Source organism: Apis laboriosa, unplaced genomic scaffold, assembly GCF_014066325.1.
Source record: "Apis laboriosa isolate Shangri-la unplaced genomic scaffold, ASM1406632v1 scaffold19_cov150, whole genome shotgun sequence".
NCBI lineage: Eukaryota > Metazoa > Arthropoda > Insecta > Hymenoptera > Apidae > Apis > Apis laboriosa.
The window spans coordinates 3,383,177-3,404,188 of record NW_025222278.1 but is presented as its reverse complement, the minus strand read 5'-3'; the positions used below and the strand labels follow the sequence as shown (position 1 = coordinate 3,404,188).

General features: G+C 31.8%; 1 protein-coding gene across 3 annotated transcripts in view; it reads left to right on the top strand.

Moving 5' to 3' along the window:
* The window catches only part of LOC122712116, a 39,792-nt gene that overhangs the window by 14,026 nt on the left and 4,754 nt on the right, over window positions 1-21,012 (top strand). For 2 of the 3 annotated variants that reach the window (XM_043931489.1, XM_043931490.1), the window contains exons 2-7: window positions 1,874-2,160; window positions 10,455-10,592; window positions 14,640-14,707; window positions 14,787-15,079; window positions 16,918-17,222; window positions 19,495-20,680. In XM_043931489.1, coding sequence (XP_043787424.1) covers window positions 2,077-2,160; window positions 10,455-10,592; window positions 14,640-14,707; window positions 14,787-15,079; window positions 16,918-17,222; window positions 19,495-20,680 — 2,074 coding nt within the window. In that variant the 5' untranslated portion in view covers window positions 1,874-2,076. Of the gene's footprint in view, window positions 1-1,873; window positions 2,161-10,454; window positions 10,593-13,130; window positions 13,230-14,639; window positions 14,708-14,786; window positions 15,080-16,917; window positions 17,223-19,494; window positions 20,681-21,012 lie in introns of those variants that run through there. The other variant, XM_043931491.1, reaches the window with a different exon arrangement.

The window sequence follows — 21,012 nt, the reverse complement described above, 5'->3', positions numbered from 1 at the left end:
GGTCGCCAAACGCGAAAAAAAATCCCCCCTTCGGTGAAAGACGAACGAACGATCGATCTCGTTCGAGTATATACCATTCGATCGTGCTTCCCTCTAGGTCGGATTGATCTAACGTTTCTTTCGATCTTAAACAGAAGAGTGGTGAATCGACATTGAGACCACCAGTTGTGTTCTGTGCTTTCATCTTTGTTAATTAATAAATTTTACGAAAAAATAGTGGAGTGACACGCGTTTCCCTTTCACGAGGATCATCAGAATCCGGAGAAATGGATTTTTTTTCGTTCTATCGAGACGATTTTCTTGGAAGAATTTTACAAAAAATAGAGATGATAAAACGTGTAATGTGAATGTATCAATTTTTCAAGATGGGAAAAAGCATAACAATAGTCTACTAAACAATAGTCTTTTAAAATGAAACTATTAGATAAAATTTACGATATATTATAATTACGTTTCAACCGTTTTTTTTTTTTTTTTTTTTTTTTATAGAGAAAGTGTGCTAAATTTTTAATCAAAAGATTCAATTATTCGTTGCTCGAAAGTTTTATCGAAATAATACGAAGCTTTATGAAATTAAAATTACAAGTTGAACTTTGTTTATACGTAGAATTTCTCTTATAATAAACAGGTTCGTATAATCAAATTTTAGAAATAATAGAAATTCCTTTGATTTTATCGATCCATAACGAAATTAAGAAAGAATTCGAATTTGCAGAGGGAATAATTCATTGCTCGATGAATTACTTTTTTATTTATTTTTGTATATATATATATATATATATACGAAATACATATCAAGATGATTTGCCATTTTTTTCAATTTTTGTTAAATTTCATACGATATAATTCATCGAAACGTCTTTATAAAATCTAAAAAAGATTAGTGGACGATAGAAAAAAAAAAAAAATAAAGACACAAATGAAGATAATTGCATCGTTTTACGTTTTTTTTTTTTGCAACGTTCACGAGATTGTGCAATTCTATTCGAGACTCTATCCTGATTCGCGAGCAAAGACGAAATATGTTGGTTTACCTCGAATGTAAGGCGTAAATAGGGAGGGAGAGTTTCAATTACGAAAAGGAAGGAATTGAGAAGCCGCGTTTCACCGATTAGTTGCATGATTGGCGGTTGATTTTCAGCATTTTCGAGACGAGATAAAAGATACTTTCACTTGGATGTTCCACGATTAAAAAACGACAAGAAATAACATCGTTGAATGCGAAAAGAAGAAAGGGAAACTCGACGAAATAACGATAGCTATAGCGACACAGATTGCACGATGTGGAATGTTTATTAGAGAGGTGTTCGTTAAATGTGAATGGAAACAAGGTTTTGGTGGGAATTTGCGACAGTATTTTTCAGAAATGGTCAGCCAACACGCGATGGCCACTACGGTTCGCAAAGTGAAGCAGGAGAATCGTTTGAGGCGACAGAATTTGAACCAAGGTACTTGACGTGAGATATCCTAATAAAGGGAAAAAAATAGACCGCGCGTAAAATTTTAAAAAATAACGAGTGTTATCAGTCGGATTATTTTGACGATTTGTCGCTATCTCGTGTCAATTGCTCTTTCTTCCTTCGTTTCGTTTAGTTTTCTCTCGTTTCTCTGATTCGAACAAACAAAAGAAAGCCGACTAATATATTTGATAATAAGCATCTTATTTCCAAACTTTGGAATATTTTGTTTTTTTCCATAAGTTATAAACAATTATGGACGGAAATCAATATCGATACTATACACTATACCATTGACGGTCAATTTGGATAAAAGAAATTGAATTTTATGGAAAAATCTCGAAATTAAATTTTTCTATTTTATCTCTGCGTTCGTGTATCGCGAAGAATAAACGCGAACGAAATATTCGTTCCAGATGAGGAGGGATTTTACAAGCCTATACCACCACCGAAACCGGTGCCGAACAATCAAAAGATTCAGAACGGGCAACAGGATAGCAGGATTCAGACGGTAGCCGAGCAATCGTCGCGGACCGTCGTTTCCGGTGTAGAGAGGAGCACAACGTTAGACGAGAGCCAACTTCGAAGTTCCGGACAGAACGTTGCACCGGAATACAGGATGCCACCACTCTACGGAGAGGAACAGAGCTCGAGTCAAACTCAACAGCCGGCTAACTTGCAGACTCATAGCAGCAAATTTCCGGTAAGTTTCGAATACATTTATACACGTGAATATGGGGTGTTTCCAATTTGGAGAAATGGTAATTGAAAAACTATATCGAAGTCAATATACCGATATTAAACTAAACAAATATAAATTATGTATTTTGTTTAAGAATAACATTTCGTTCTCGTTAAAGCCACGTTTCGCCAACTTTTGATCGAATCGAAACTTCGAGTTATTCGAATCTCATTCTTGTTGATTAAAATTTCAATTTTTGTCGCATAAAATAAACGGTTGCTATTGAAAGTTGTTCGATATAAATAAAACACGGCAAAAATCAAAAATCAAATTTTTACGAAAGAAAAATTAGCTAATAATTTCGAGTTTAAACTTCGAGTTTAGTGCATCGATTGCAATATTGAATAACTTATATTTTTATTTGTATTTCTTCGTATATTCTTTCACACATGTAGAAACGTTGTTAAAATTTTAAGAAATTTTAAGAAAGATATGTTATAAACGAAAGAAGTACGTATAGTCTTATGGCGAGTTGTTCAAACTTTTAATCTTTTCGGTCTACTTGTGCTTACAAAGCACATCGAACCGTATCGGAATACATATATATGTGAAATATATACATATATGTATATATATAGATAAATGTTTAATAGTTGCTTGCTGATTATTACGTTTCTAACTAAAACATTTTTTACATATGAAAAAAAATTTACGTATTTTAATAACGTAAAAATGATTTTAGAATAATATTTTATTTCATATATTTTTTTGAAATTTCAAATTCTATTAAATATATTCTTCTTATGTAAAATTTAAATTTTATTATTCTATTTTATTATTATTATTCGAATAAAATATAAAATAAAAATTTTATTTAGAATCACGGATTAATTACATGATTCTATTATATTTGTATTGTATACACAAATGAAGAAGAAAATGTAAAGTGAAGAACAAATTTTATCTTTTAATATTACCGTATTAAATATATAGATCTTAAAATTTATGTCTAAGCGAGAACTTTATTCGCCTTATTAAAGAAGTTACTCTTAATGTAAAGTTTTATGGGAAAAGTACATTGATTTTTAATCCTTAAACTGTTGTCGACCAACTCTAAATATCTCAAATGTTACAAATATTTCATATTTTCGATTAATAGCCGATATCGAGTGATTTGATAATCTTCAATTAAATTGATCCTGGTATTGTCTTAACCTTCTATGTTTCTATGTTTTTTATTTCTTTATTGGGATATAATCAGGTTTTCATTGAACAATTAACATAAATATTTCTATTTCGCTATACTTGATCAAAATATAAAAAATTAAAATGTAAAACGTTAATGATCGACAATTATATATTTTTTCAAGTCTTCCACGAAAAATTATCATTCTATTTACGTTTACACGAATAATAAAATAATAAACTTTTGTTTTGAGTTCGAATGCAATTTCCAGCACACCTTGTATATATAACAGCGCAAGAATAGCACGAGCATAGAAAGAATAATGTAGGCGGTTCCGTGCGATGCAACCGCGCGTCACGGCCAGTGGTGGTGTGTTAATTAACGATGCACCGTGTCCATTAATTCCACGTGCGCGAAAAACGTGCGTGTCTGCGTGCACTGCCACGGTAGTTACATAGTTTCGCGCCATATACAAGCATCCACCGGTTCTGGAAACTTTTGTTATAGACGCGGCGCATAGGCGTGCCGCCGTTCAATTTTACTACCACCGATAACGTGACGGGTTCCGGAGGTGTAACGGGCTGAATATGGCGATTCCAGTCGTGGACTTTGATGCACCTTCGTGTACGGTGACTGGACTCGAGTCGATGAGAAAGAGAGAGAAGAAAAAGAAAAAGAAAAAAACAGCCACGGTTAGAAGTCAAGACATAGCGCTTTATTCGGTATGGTCTCCGCATCGACTTTCTAGCCTTCTTCTTCTTCTTTTTCTTCTTCTTCTTTCTCTTCTTTTTTTTCCTTTTCCTCCTCCTCCACCTCTTCCTTTTCCTTCTTCTTCTTCTTCTTTTTCTTCTTCTTCTTCTTCTTTATCTTCTTCTTCTTCTTTATCTTCTTCATCTTCATCTTCTTCTTCATCATCTTTTTCTTCTTCTTCTTCATCTTCTTCTTCTTTTTCTTCTTCTTTTATTCTTCCGATGTCGTTCCAAAACCAAGTAAAATCGGCGCGAGATTTTCCCTTCAATTGCGCTTTTCCTTTACGCTCAAAGTTGGATTTCGTTTAAAATTTTAAGGAATCAAAATCTAGGCTGCATATTTTAGATATTCGCTGTTTTATCTATTGTTTATAATAGCGAAACGTAGCGAATTTAAATACGAAATTGAACGTTATCGTTGGAATAATGATAGAACTGTACGAAACTTCTTATATGAATTCTTTGAGCAATTCATGAACTGTTATATTTCTTCAGATAGAGTTTTTCCCGATCTAGGTCATTGTTGGATTCATGAGGATTCGTAGTTGTTTACAACGGATTTCGCTGAAAACGTGACAAGTAGATACACGTATAGTATTGCTTAGGTGGTGGTACAAATGCAGTAACTGCAAAAAAGCGAGGTATAGACACATATAGAAGCTAGACTCGAAGACAATGCTACGTGTTGTTTCGATATGAATGATATGTTCTTCTTGTATAATATGTGAGATTTCAATTTTTTAAAAATGACGATATATCGACTGTATAAAAGAAAAATGAATGTATGAAATTAAAAATGTCTTACGTGATAACGAATAATAAAACGTGATAACGAAAATAAATAAGAAAAAAGAAATTAAATAATCATTGACACGTCAAAATGTATTTTGCGGTACATTTATGTTACTGCCGATAAACGAAACGACTTTTTTTCCAAAGTATTGCAAAGTTTTTTTAATTAAAGTCATCGATCGTCATGAAAGTAAAATTGATTCGTCATCTGTCCAATATCGCATCGGGAATACATTTTATTCGTATTCGTATTCATATATGATATTTAACTAGTTCAAAAAATATTCGTTATTCACATATTTAATTTTAATTTATATTCTTTGTATCGTAAATATAAATATCATTATAATAATATTGTTTACAGTCTATTGCATTACGAACAAAAAATCAGAAATTAAAAACTAAACTAAATTAATACTTTAATAATTTATTAATTATACTTTATTAATTATACTGTTAAGTTGTAATAATTATATTAATTGCAATACATTAACTGATGATACAAAAAAAATTACATTTGAAAGAAATCTATTGCTGTACTTGCTAGCAAAATCAAAGGAAAGATACTTGTTCGAAACGTATCGTCTTTCGTGCGAACAAATTGTACCGATGCTAGAATAAACCGCGTAATTAGTATTGTAATTTTACAGGTATTCGGTTTTTCTTGCGCTCTACCGAGAATCAACGACTCGTTCGCTTGTCTCTTACCGTTGATGGACAAAGAACCGTACGATAAAAATACGGGCGCAAAGTCGATTCTGCGAAACAATTGTCGAGGAATATCAAGCAGCTACCGATATATTCAATGACAGAGAAATGTTTATTAGAAACAATACGATGTAATACGATTGCGTATATGAAATGTTTATAACGTTTCGTTCTGATCTCGATTGTACGATGATTAAACGTTATTAACTTTCTCTCCTAAAATAAAAATGGCCAATTTTGCATTTCGATGGAAATTGTGATACGTATACCTGATACGTATAGTGAAAAATGGAAAACGAAAAACGAAACAAAATTATCCATAGGATGTGCATTGGGTCGCGAAGCTTTGCGAATAAATTTTTGACGAACGTGAACGTAATAACAAGAGACGTATTAAATTCCATAGGGAAGACAAGCAAAACGCGTGAATTTAATATCCTCCTTGATGTTCCGCGTTGATCGTGTAGAAGTATATCAAAGAGACGCTCTTAAGAGCGCTTTGACATTCTCCTTTCAAGAGGAATGAAAGCATTTTATTCCCGTATCCTCCTTCCATCCCTTCGTTTCCATCCACCCCTCTTCTTCAATGCTCCATTTCTCCTCTGATATCAACTTCTTCGATCTCGGTCTTCTTTCTCTTTGAGGATAAGCAACCACTCGATCCCTGTGTGTACGACGTATAAACCGGTGCATGGATGCGTGTGAGAAAAATGCGCGCGAGTTTTCTTTACAAATTGTGCGCATGGGAACATGTGAAATGACTCGTTCGAAAACTCGTTCGAATGCGGCGAACTAATGAAAATTAGATCGGCGCGACGCGTTCGTTAATTCCACGTTTCCGTTATGTTTAGATGTTTGGAATAATCATTTAATAATAGCGTGGCATTCGCTTCATATGTTCCAATGAATTTGCACTTTATGCACTCGATAATTATGAGACTGTTCTGTAATCTTTTTTTTTACATTTTTCCTTCTCTTTTTTCATTTGTCAACAGGATTTTTTTGAAAATAGTGGTAAATTGTGGTATACGCTAATAATTCATCTTTTTATCAAATTAATTTTTATAAATGAAAAACACGATATTTTTATTTTTTTCGCTATCGCGGATAAACTTTTTTTAATTAAAAAAATAGACGGAATAAATTTTGAAAGATTTTTTTCTTTTTTTTTTTTTTTTAATAAAATAAGCAAAAATAAGCGAATCATAATCTTTAATATCTTAGTTTTCTTATCTACGATTATGAGATCTATGAGATAACGCTCTTGATATTCATGTATATTTGTGTATAAAAAAAATTCGCGTAAAGGGATATTTTCATTAATTTTTAATTGCTAATAAATAAAAAACAAGTTATATAAAGAAATAATATTAATTTGGATTATATATTTTATAATTAACTCGCGCGAATATTTATGAAACGAGTATAAAATATAATACAAATAAATACTTTAAATAAATAGATAATAAATACTTTAAATAAATAGATTTTTTATTATCTTAACGTTATTTTATTCCAATACTATATATCAAAATCGTTATTAATAATTATTAATACGAGGATAAATTTTGATCAAAGTTTAAAGTATAGATGATAATTTGTTATATACATGTAATATTATTAACTGAGAATAATGTGTGTCGTTTTTGTAATTCATAATATAAACACGAATAATTGTTATTTTGTTAAACGATCATCATTGAATAATTTTTTCCATTAATTTATCGCTTGAAACAAACAAATTACAAACTTGTTTCAGATTTTAATTAAATTTTATATTTGTATAGTTGTTGTAACATACTCGTGACTTTCTAACGCTATGCGAAGAGTCTATTTTCTAAACGATATTTTTATTATATATCCCATTATAAGAATGGCGTTAAAAGTGACGCATAGTAGTTCCATTGACGATATATTTATCTCATAAGGAGAATATACGTTAAAGAGGGAGAATGTTATTTTATATTTTAAATTCTTCGTCTAATTTTATTCAAAAAAGTTTTCGCCTTATGATGTATATCTAAAATTGATATTTTTCTAAAATGATTTATACTTTCGATAAAAAATACTAAATATTCTCATCTCATATGTCGAATTGATGCTGATAACAATCTTCAAGATAAAATAAATTAGAAGTAATTTTAAATCGGACATTAAGATATATTTCGCTATCAAAATGTTAATTATCTAAATTTTTTCAGCTCGATATCTCGGTTTCTTGTTTTTAATATCTGTTTCTTCCATTATTTCTTCTTCCATCCCCTCTTTTTCTCCTTTCACTTTTATTCATCGTTCATCGACTAACGGGAAATGATAGGTCTACCTAACCTTTCATCACTTATAGTGAGATACGTTAAATTATTTTTTTTTAAATGTACGCTTGTACGTATATATAAAATTGTTTAATATTTCATTCTTCTATTTCTTTCTACGATTTTAATTTTCAAATAAACATATATATTTTTACTCATCATTTTTATAAATTCTTTAATTCAGTTTTAATTTTCTAATTTTAATTTTAATTTTTTCTAAAAAATCTAATTTTTCTTTAATTAATATGAGAAATTTAAGTTAAAATCACCTAATTAATAATCTAATTAAACTTCATAGAATTCATCATATAATTTCTTGTAATATTTCGGTATATCGTTCATATATGATGTATCTTGGATAATCCATCACGATCAAGTGCAACGTTTGTCTTGTTATAATTTCAAATAAAGAAAGGTCAATAGCAACGATTGAATAAAACGATCGAATTCATTATTTTCTTAACGAGTTTTCTTTTAAAGTTGGAAGAACAAAGTTTTTGATATATTCGGAAAAAATAAAAATATTTATTTCTATCTATTTATATTTATTTGAAAAGTTTAATTTTTTTTCAAAATGTTTGTGATTTGTTTGTAAAACGTAAAATTATTTTACGTATAAATAATATGGAAAATAAATAAGGAGAGCAACATATTGAATTAAATTAAACATATTGAATTAAAAAAAAGAAAGAGAGCAAGAAAGGAGCGTAGATTTAAATGAATATAGAATATAGCGTTTGTTAGTTGTGAGAAGAACGAAGAAGGCCCGACATGTATGTTCCACATTCTAGGTGAAGCATGTGCGTGGAAGATGGTGGTTCGGTGAAATCTTCGGTAACAGTTCGTTGTACATCGGTTACGTTCTTGGGAAAATTCTCAGAGATTCTGAGCCGAGACAAAAGAGGCATCATACTTGCGTACCGTTTACCGGAAGTTGGGAAGGGGGTTGCGATAGCCGTTTAGATACATCACTTTTCCTCGTAGTTCGTCCCTCCCGGAGGCGAGAACAAATCGGAACAATTGTCGATGACGACATACTTCTGTCCTATATATATTTGTATTTTCCCGACTTGACAAATTTGTTCTCCCGCACCTTTTGTTCCACCAACCGACAATCGTATTACGTATCTTGTGTTTAAATGCTTGCGAATTATTCACAGAATCTTTCGTGAAATCTTGAGTATTCTCATCATCGAGTTTCTTTTGCTGTTTCGTTTACTTATGAAATCGCGATGAGAAATGATTAAATGCAATTGTTGTCTAGTATGCGGCAATATTTTAAGAACTTAAATAAGTGAATAATACTGTTAGGTAGTTAATATAATATTAAGTGATTAGATGGTGGAGATGGCGGATGTAATATACTAATACGATACAAACTCTGTTATTTGAAAATCTATTATCCGAATTACTCGAAGAATCAAGTATACAAATATTACGTTGTTAGAAGTATAATGAATGACGTCATTCTACACGTGTAATTACGATAAGATTTCCAATACGTTGAATCTTCATACTGAACAATAGGGAACATAGGGAAGGATAATAACGTCGCAACACAATTTGCGGTTGAAATTTGTATTAAACGAAGCGAGACGAAGATAGAGCGAAACCGGTCCATTTCCGTCTCATTTCCGTATCTAGAGCGTATAAAGGACAATATAATTAATTTTTAAATAACAGAAAAAAAAGTTTATTATTTCGCGGTATACCAATTAATTTCTCTTCAAAGTACGTATATTTCTAACGAGATGAAAAAAAAAACATTTGGCACGCGTAACGGTGAACCCGTTTCACAAATTATAACACGCGTATAAAAGCATATTAATCGAATGCCACCGATGTCGATCTTTCCACTTAGAGATCGGATCGCGATCTCAAGGCGAGCTTAGTTCAGTGACACCTCTTTTTAGACGCGTTATTATGTATATGCACGCAAAGGGTATATACGAGAGGTTCGTTCGCGAGTCGTGCTCATGAACTTCCAGATCCTGTTCTCGATCTTGTTTGGAAAAATTGAACGAACGTCACGTGGAAGTGAGATCGACGTTTACGATGAGAAAGAAATCTTTGTCGATGTTGCCATCATGAAAGAGTCGTATTTTTAACGCGCGTCTATCGTCTACGTATCGATACAATGATTTTGTTTCGACAATATTATTTTACAGAGTTGGAAAAATTTAAAATACATCGAAATAAATACGTATTAGGAAATTAAAAGATTTGACATAAGCAAAATGATTACGTATAAAGTTCTATTGTATTTATAAAAAATAAAATCATCATTTAAATCATTTATAACTTTATTGAAAATAATATTAACAGTTAAAATTTGTCAGACGTTGTTCTCGAGAATTTTTTTGAAATACATTTTTATTTAAAAATCTCCATTTGATTCTATAATTTTTTTATAATATTTTGTTTTATTTAAGTTTTGTATCCTTTGTACAAATTTGATTATAATTTATTTATTTAAAACGGATTATAATTAAAATATAAATAATGTTTAAAAGAGCAATAGAAATAAAAAATGAGTGAAATAATAATACGATCTTTTTTTATTTACAGATTGAACGCGAAGTTGTTCTATCATCGGGAGATAAAAATTCAAAGATTCCTATTCTGCACGAGTACAAACAAAGAACTGCCGGAAGAGTGGCTATTGCACCGGATGCACCGATCAAGCAGCAAGCTTGGGTTCAAGAGGTGAGTTAATTCTATCTAATTCTCTATAATAATTGTTAGACTAGCAACAATAATGTAATATTTTATAATATTTAGTCAGTTGCAGTGAAAAACGTTGATACACGCAATAATATACATATAATATATATTAAATATCTTTATATATTAATTTCCCATTGATTCTAATATAACGTAACGTGTTATTATTCAACAATTAGTATCGAACAATCACAATATGATATACATGATTTAAATGTTTAATAATGTTTTATATTCTCTTAATTTATCATTTATAATTTATAATAATCGGTCAATATCAGCGTTTATTATTTATTTTGGAAAAAAATCTAAAAGTTTTGAATGACTTTCGAGTTTTACGTATCTTTGATATTAAGCATTAAATATTAAATATAAATAAATATTAAATATTTAAATATTATTATTACTTCACAATATCTCGTGATCTTCCATCAAATCGATAAAGTTCAACAAAATGTTAAGGGTCGAATTTATACGCATGAAAACACCATGTTATTTCTTTTTACGGTTTACCGTAAAATCCGACCACTTGTTGAAAATGGAACCTTTATTGATCTCTCCCTCTATATATATCATATATATAAATCGTGGATTGACCGTGTGAAAACGCAATTAAGCAGTTAATCGTCGTAAAATCGCGATCATTGCAAAATCATTGATTGGCTCACGCGAGTGTAACTCGTGCGCTGGTCGGACACCTACGTGAATTGCTCGAGGTGTGAGTAGGTGGCGATAATGCACGTGCCACGGGATATTGTTTCACGATCGTAGGTTAGAGACGGATGTGAGCGTCAAAGGGCGTGCAAAGAACGTGGAAAATTATCTTTTGGTTTGATCCGCGTTCGAATTTGTCTTTTCTCTATCGCTGTCCCATGCGACCGGTGTTTCAATTATCATTCGTGTTTTGCGGATGAAACGCTGTTTTTAAAACGCTGCGCATAATTAGAATCACGCTGGTTACGTTTTAATACACGATGATGATCATGTTCCACGAGTGAATCTGTACAATAGCTTTGAACGTTCGATTTTGATTATGCTAATATATACGTACATACATATATAAATAAAATATATTAAGAAAATATATTTTTTTATTAAAATTGTGTTATAATATTTATTACTAAATTGTTAATCTTCTGCTAAAGATCAGATTCATCTCGATTCCGTATTATAAATAGGCGATATTGTTAGATATCGTATGCTTATTATATTTGTTATATTATTATATATTGTAAAATAAAAGAAATATAACGATACTAAAAAAATTTAATCCAATGAAATATAATTCAAGATTTTAGGATTTTAACGTAAAATAATATGATAATGTGCAAAATGATGTATTTTACGATATAATTTACAATAACGATTCAAACGTTATTGTTATACGAATAACGAGACTTGATAAAATGTACATTATAAAACATTGTTTTTCATAATTGCTAATAAAAATATCAATGCGTGCGTGGATTTTTTTCGTGGATAAAATCAACCTATTGTTTTTGATGATGTAGGCGGTCTGTAAATCTGTTACTTGCTTCTCTTTGTTTGTTCTACGATGTAATTACTTTCATCATATCATATCGCGTCGATCTTTTCTTTAACCATAGTTGAGAGAAAAAATAATTTTGCATAGACGTATAATTTATACGTTAAATTTAGATAAAAATAAAATGATGCGGTTTTTTTATTTTAGTATGAGAAACGTATTTAATTACACATTTCTGTATTCGAAATGATTCGATCGCATTGAATAAATTCGAAAATTTCGATACTTTTTAATGTCTTTTTCTACTTGATTTTGTTTGTCGTGATTTGTCCAATTTGAAAAGAATCTACGAACGTGTTGACAATCGTGTCAATTTATTTTAATTTCATTCTTGAAATTTTTTCATTCAATTCAGTTTAATGGCTGGAACGCGAAGAAATGATAAAAAATTGATCAAAGTTAAGGACATTTCGTGTGCACGGAAATCATGAAATATTCATAGCTCGATGTGCGTCAAACGAACGAGGAGAATGTTGCGGAGTTAAACATAGTCATGTTCATTTTAAGATACGCTTTAAGGTATACGTGGAATCAACCTCGCTCGTTTACGATACCTGTGTACCAAAAACTATAGTTACTAACTTTGCAGACATTTATCGATTATTTTATCGCGTGAAAATACTACTTAATTATTAGATTATTTGATGAGAATGGAAAAAAATTGTGTTCTCTAAATTTTCCCTATTAATCTATATTTAAATTAATGGTTCTTTAAAATAATAACGGGTATGATATTACGTACTTTGATTTTTAGATCGATATCTCGCAATTGCCACTTGAATCGAAATTTATTAATCGTCCTTAAAAATCCTTCGATATTACAATTCAAAAAATAAAGACTAGGAAAGTACGTGATATTTTATAATATTTTATAAGCTACGATCAAACGAAATAATAATATTTTTCTCTTATATTTTTATTATATAACGTAGAAAGAGAAAAAAAAGAAAGAAAAGAAAGAAAAAAATGAACGACAAACTGTAGCAACTAAAGTGAAATATAAAAGTGAAATATAAAAGTGAAATATAAAATGGTGATGACAATAATGGTGACGAGAAATAAACGTAACTAAAGTGAGTAAATAAAATACGTACTTGTACTTTTATTTGCGAAGAATTTTTGAAGAAATTAAAATTAATCAATGATCATCGATGAACAAATGGAAATTGATTACGAATGAAAAAGAGAAAAGAAAAATACGAAAAAAGATGTTCGAATCACGACGAACGGAAGATATAACGTTGGAACGTTAGTTGAAAACGATCGGTTAACATTTTAAATTCGATTTTTCACCGACTGTAAAATTCATACGTTAGATTTAATACGCGGTGTAATCCTCAACACGGTAGCTGTGTGCAGGGACCATAAGTCAGAAAATCTTTTTTCGTATGCGCAAAGCGTGTCACGAAGCCCTACGGGCACACAACTTGGCTGGCTACCCCTCTTTCCCTGCCCTCCTCTCTCTTTCTATCTATCAGGATGACAGTGTCAGTTGTTATTCCAACCGCATCCCTTCCTAAGAACCGGGAGGATTCAGTCCGACAACTTTGAAATTCCCTCTGCGGTTTAAACGGACACGTTGCCATTAGCCGCCCGCTGTCCTCTTCCACAGAGAATTGTTTTCGGTGGATTCCGGTAAATTGCGTCGAGAAATTTCCCTCTACTCAGCTCAGCTCTGCGCTGAGAAATATGCGTTTCGTTTCGCGCGAGAGAATATTCGTAAGGTAAAGATGGTTCGAGTATGTTACTCGGAGAAAAACTCCGATAGGGAATAAATTAATAATTTATACATCGATTGATATAAATTTCGCAACTTTTTTCACCACTTTGCATATCACGTAACATTACAATATACTGGAAAATATATTTTTGGAAAGGATGACAATTTTCTCAAGTTAAGTTAGGATTACGAAAATTTAATCGATAATTATATTTCAACTTAATTAATTTTATACATAATCTTCGTTATTTATCAAGAAAATTTTCCATTATCATAAATGACAGTAAATGAGAATAATTGATACAAATATCACGACAATCTTGTTGAAACGAGTAATTTTCTATGCGTGTTTTCAAAAAAAGTTCTCAAAAGGAAAGAGAAAAAAAAATCAAAAGTAGAACAATTTAACAACGAATCTTATATTTTTTTTTGCTACGTGTTATACGTAAAATATGTTCATGCGGATTAATTGCTCGTACGTGTCGCAAAAGTTTTAGAATTGTTTTCCAATTATTTTATATCCAGCGCATTCACAGAAATAACTTTTCGGATCCGAAATCCGATCTGATAAACAACTGAATAAAGGAATAAAAATAATTCCATCCACTTAGATTTCGGTTTATCGGTGTCGGAAATATTTCAATTAGAGAATTATGTAAAATAACGCGAGAGGAAATACGAAATGAACGGACGAGAGAAGGTAAATTGGATCGAGTGAAGGGTGGAACGACACGTTGAAAGGACGATGTAAACGATTTTTCAGGGAACTCAGATGCAAGAAGTGAGACAAGAGGGCCAAGCGAGGAGTTATCAAGCAGCGGAATCTTACGCGTAAATATCCTCCTTGTATCGCACCGCACGGTGAATCCGAGAATTGATTTTCCCCGATAAAATGGCAATTTCTCCGAAGGTCGACGTCGGTTGGATCGGCGCCAAGGACGACCAAGATCGATGAGGAGAAAAGCAAATCGATCTCGAGGACTTATCACACGATTAAGGACATGATATCGAGCCGTTTCGGGCAGAGTCGCAAGGACGTTGAGCCGGAACCGGAGGCGAGTTTGAACAACGTTACGGAAGAATTGAGAAAATCGAGTAGGAGCATCGACGAGGAGGAGGCCAAAAAGAAGGATGGGATTTATGGGAAACCGCGGGCTCAAGATCCTCCCCTTAATATGCAACAATATCCGAAGAATGCTTGTAGTAAGTATTACTTTGCCGATCAATTAAGATTTAGAGGATTTAGCGAAAGAGAAAAATTAAATTTTTGTTCGACTTAATTAATTTCTTAAATTTATATTACTTGACGAGTTTATATGGAAGGAAGGAAAATTTTAACTCGTAAAACTGCAAGGAAACAACGAAAAATTAACAAATACGATAACGTTGATATTTTATATCGAAAAATGGTTTTTAAAGTTAGTTAAACTAGGTCACTTGGATAGTTGGTTGGAAACCAATCGACCATTCGGTTGGAAATTCGGGATCCTTTACTTTGCAGCTAATAGGGTTGTAGAAGGTTTCTTTATCGGTAACAAAATCGGTTCGCGACGTCACACTTTCACAATTCATTTTTTAATGGACTCTACATTTAGCTAGATTCTAATTTCGTTCTATCTTTTGTCCAAAAATCGGCATCTGTCTTTCCTGAGTTATTAATATTTTAAAAATTAATTAGAAGGGGGAGGGGGAAGAATCAAATGAATGAGTATGAGAGAAAGAGAAAAAATTCTCTCCGATAAATGAAATGGAATAAAAAATTTACAGAATTATAACATCGTGAATTTATAGTGGTTTTTAGAAATTCAACTTTCGATTCAAATATATTATAATGCTTTCCATCTATTCGTGGAACGGATAATGCAAGCACTGAATAAAATTCAACGTGAAACGTGTTTTCGTGCGAAGAATTTTCGATAATAGAAATTGATAAAATATTTATATCGTAATAATACATATAAACCGAATATATTTTCACGAGAATTATTTTTATTTGAAATCATTTTTTTAATATATATTTGATTATCGAATTCATTATTTTTAACAATGTATCCTTGTAAAATTTTTTTCCAATTATTTTCTAAGAAAAAAAAAAACTATTACATAACAATATATAAAAATTTTGTTAGAAAATTTACTCGTAGATGCAAATATATATTGTAAAAGAAAAAAAAAAGAAAATTTATAAATTAATATTGCTTATATTTTATAAGCAGTATTACGTTGAAGCAAAAATAATATTCTATTTACTTAATGTAAGTTGGTAATAGCATATTAAAATACTTTTATCAAATGGAAGTAAAAAGAAACAATGCAATGATTCAAGTTCGATCAGAGTCATTGATTAAATTTTTATTTATCTTAATTAGTCGAACGAGAAACAATGTGAAACGTAACAAGAATAAATAAATTGTGTACAGAATGTTACGAAATAAAAGTTTCTGTACATTATTCTACTGTAAATATTGGATAATTTAGTCGTTAATAAAACGGAAGAAATAAGTTAAAAATTAGAAATAAATTTTGAAGTGAAAAAATAATGTAAAAAATATTAATTTACGAAATTTATGAAATTTGTCGTTATTACAAATTATTTAGCATTTTAAACGTATTTTTATTATTTATTACAAAAAATGTGTCTACGGAAGATCGTATTTTAGAATAAAATTATCGTCTTCGAAACATATTTATATCAATTAGATATTTTATCGTTTATTTTACTATAAATATTCAAATTATTTTTTCGTAAAATCTTTTATTATGCGGATATATCGTTTCAAGTTTATTATTTTCTAGATAATTAAACGTTTTAAACTTTCCGTATAAAGATTACATTTTATTGCCATTCACGGAGAATAAATTTATTTTTGTTCGTCTCGCGAATCATCGTATTTTATCGTATCGTACGATGAACTTTCATAAATGAATATTTAGAAAAAACATTATATATATATAATGTGTCGATTTATTTAAACTGCCACCATCTACCATCTACGATGTAATGGATGACAACGTTTACGTAATATTTGAAAATGGTTTAGGTCAATACGGACACTCGTATAGTTATCTGAACAATCAGCAGAACGTACCGCTTCCTGGACAACTTCAACCAACGTCGCAAATTCAACCCAATTTACCGGGTCAAAGTGCTCAGCTTCACGTGACGCATCACACTCCACCAGGAGGAGTTCAAACGGTTCATCAAACTCAAGTTGCTGGTTTCGGGCAATCGGCGACAGGTGGACAGCAGGTGCAAAACGTTGCTAGGGAATACGTCGTACAGGGGCCATCTGGATTGCCGAGTCAGCAATTGCATCAACCACTTCATCAGAATCCTCAGAACCAGGTAATCTTTGATTTCCTTACAATCCTGTCTTTCGACTGGTTGTTTTATTTCGCTTACGAATTGAAATTCTTTCTATATTGACGAATAAATAGGGCAAATAAGCGTGAAAGTTATTACGCGATGAAAATTACTTTGACAGCCAACAATTTTCTTCCGATAGACAAGATGTTTACTTCTCTTAAATATGAATCGACGTTGTTACGTGAATATATACATTTCAAGTTTTATTAAAAAATTATTATAAAAAGATACGAAATATAAAGTAATTTATGATATTACGTTAGAATAGTACAATAGATACATTTCTGGAGAATCGATCTAGACTTCGAGAAAAAATGAAATGTTTCTAATTTAGTATTATAACGTGTACATGTTTAGAATAAATATTAGAAAAAAATATTCTATTCTCCGATGGCCTATAATTTTATTTCATCGTTTTATTTCACCGATTACTTTTTGTCGGGCAACAGGAATGACGAATGAGAGTTTATCACGTTGAAATAAAATAAAATAATGCTATAAAAAACATAAAGATATGAAAAAATTGCGTATTTTTAATTAAAAAATTGGAATATGGGAGGAATTTATTGGAAAAATTTTCAATTTTCCTATAACGAATATTTAAAAAGTTTTATCATTCGTTAGTTCCTGTTCTAAACAATAAATAAAACCTTTAACAATTGAAAGAAAAACGTTAACTTTCTGATCAAGATTATCGATAATTATTATAATATTAATGATTAAATTTACATGATAATTTTTAACGTATATGAGATTAAACTCGTGAGATAAAATATATATATATTACGATAAATTGATTTAATAAAACTTCGCTTTAATTAGAATATACTTGGAAATATCTATCAATGATTAAAAACATTTAGAAATAACATTAATGTTTATCATTAATTTTTACATTAAAAAATCCAACTTGTCTTTTCATCCGATACATAATTATACTTTTGAATTTTGAATTTCGTTGTAATACTTAAATCCATGAACGACGATAAATTGATCAAAACAACTTATTTTTTTATTTATCATTATGGATTGTTTTTAAATATTCAACGAGACAACACTTTCTCGATCCTAATAGATTTCGATTCGGATTATTCGCAGAAGTATTTTTAGACGTTCCACCGTCTTATTGTTTCAAACAAAAATTCCGCGTGGAAATTCTATTTTCAATAATAAGAGAAATATTTCCGATACACGTCGAATGAATTGGCTGATGACTATTTCCGGTTTGAGCAGCGGAAAGGTTATTTTTTATGTTAAAAAAAAAGAAAAAAGAAAAAAAAGAAATCTTTTCCTCATATAAATTCCTCGTAAAAAGAGGCATATAACGCGACACATACATCCTATTCAAATAGCCAGTGCACGCGATACGTATTCCATATTTATGCTATCTAAAGCCGACCACACGCAACATAATGCACCGTGCGTACCTTCGAAATTTATTTCAAGACATCGACAAATTTTTGATCGGTCTCTTTATTCCCTACATACAGCATTCGATACGTATTGTAGTTTAACGGTATTTATTATCGAGAAAAAGGTTTAAATTTCTAACTAAATTCTTGACTTTTGCGATAGACTCGTTGTTGATTCTTACTTCATCCAAATCTAATTAAATAAAATTTTCATCATCTTTTTTTTCTCGCAACACGTCCATAAGTTATCATAACGGTACATTATTAAAAACAATTAATTAATATAATTGTAGAAAATCGGCGAATCTCTGCGAATGGCGTTTCTAATTAATATGTAAGATAATTAATGGGAATGCAAATTGCTGTTAGAAGCAGCGAGTGGTAAAAAAATAAGAATGCGAATATATTGGCGTCTTGCTTCCGTACTCGAGACGCGAGTAAACTGACAACTAAATTACTAATGCGCGAATAGTAGGTAAGGTTATTATGGTACGTCGTCCTTACATTCTGAAAAATGTTGTTAGCTTATTACGAAAATTCCTTCGATACAATTATTTATTTGGAAAATACTGTAATTAGATATCTTCTGGGTATCTTTCGATTCGAGGTATGCGTACATACGCGTGATTATCTATATTTTAGATTAAGATAGATGTATTTAAACGTGATAATACATTACATGTGAATTACGACGAAGATAATATAAAATTAATAAAAAGTATATAAATTCGAAAACGTGTTAATTTCGTGAAAAATTGAAAAAAATCGAAAAAACGAAAGTTTTCTCCCAAACTCGAAAAAATTTGATCGATTAATCGATGAATCGTTTCCCGTATCAGGGTCAGAGTACGCAGATGCAAAAGTCACACGGTCTACCGATTCAACCTCATCAAGTGGGGAATTCGATGCAGCCATCGAATCAAAACTTTCAAAGCGCTCAACAATTGATGCATCAGAATCAGAGTCATCATCAGAGCCCTAGATTCGCCCAACAACACGCGCAGAACATGCACCAACGTCAACTGATCCAACAGATGCATCAACAACAATTGGCCGGGCAGCAGAACGCCAATCAGCCAGGAGTCAGGAACGTGCAACAGAGTTATTTCTCGAACAACGTGTCTTATCAGCAGTACCAGCAAGCCCGACAGGCTATGTCAAGATCTCAGATCGATCTACCCAGCACTTCGAGACAAGCTCAAGAACTGAGGCTGCCCGGCCAAGAGGTATACTATCATTACGCTCAAGGTCGGCCTAGGTACGGTGTACCGCAAGTATACATGAAGACCGAAAGTAACCAAGAGGCCGAGTTCCAACGACGAAACTCGACCAAAGGTATCGAGAAAGCTGCTTCCCAACCGCAACTCTGCTACGAGGACGAGAGAGTTAACGATCCCCAATCGAGGAATCCGGTAATAGATCCTATCAAGGGTCTGACGGTTGATCCGTTGGACAAGGAACGGTACGAGATCACGGTGGAGGATCACGGTGGTGGAGTAACGGCCGAGTTTGGAAGAAGCGATTCTCAAAGAAAGGACGAGTATCGACCGGAGACAAGCTTCGGTATACGCAGAGACGACGCTGTCAGGTGTTCGAAAAGGGAACAAGAGCAAATAGGGGTGGGTGGGCAAGATGGACAGGAGTCGGAAGGAAGTTCGGTGCAGAAGAGGATCGAGGAGTTGCAGAAACGAGCCGAGGAGAATCATTATAACGGGAAAGTGTCGTCGAAGGAGGGTATGGAAGGGGCGGAGGTAGGCAAAAGTTCGTCCACGACGAAAATTGGAAACGGCGATGGACCAAAGAGAATGGAGAATCAATACGCAAAGGATCTTGTTCAGGCGAAATCCGAGGTAAGAAAAGACGAGCTGGAACACGGGATCGGTCGATTGAAAATCCAAAATCAGGGATCAGGATCGGATTACGACAAAGCCGGCCAGAGTTCCTCGAATGTTGATTCCGGGAGAGGATCGGCCGTTTATTCCAGCGGAAGACGGCCACCACCGGAAGATCAAACTCATCAACCAGGTTTGTTGTTTGCCAATTTCTTTGCTCATCGTGATAAATGCTTCCGCGATTTCTCTAAACATTCGTTGTCTAAACATTCTCTAAACTTGAAACGACAGTAATATATTTATGGGCCGCTTTGGAGAATCGAATCTAAAGTCGAATTAAAACAAGTATGAAAGTTATTATATAAAATAAAAATTTTCGTAATAAACGGAAAGAGACAACTTGACATTTTTCTATATTTTTTGTGTTTATTTATTCTCTTCTTTTTGTTTTTTTTTTTTTTTTTTTTCTTTTATTTCGGTCTCTAGAATCGATCCTCCAAAGATATCTCACGAATATATTAATAC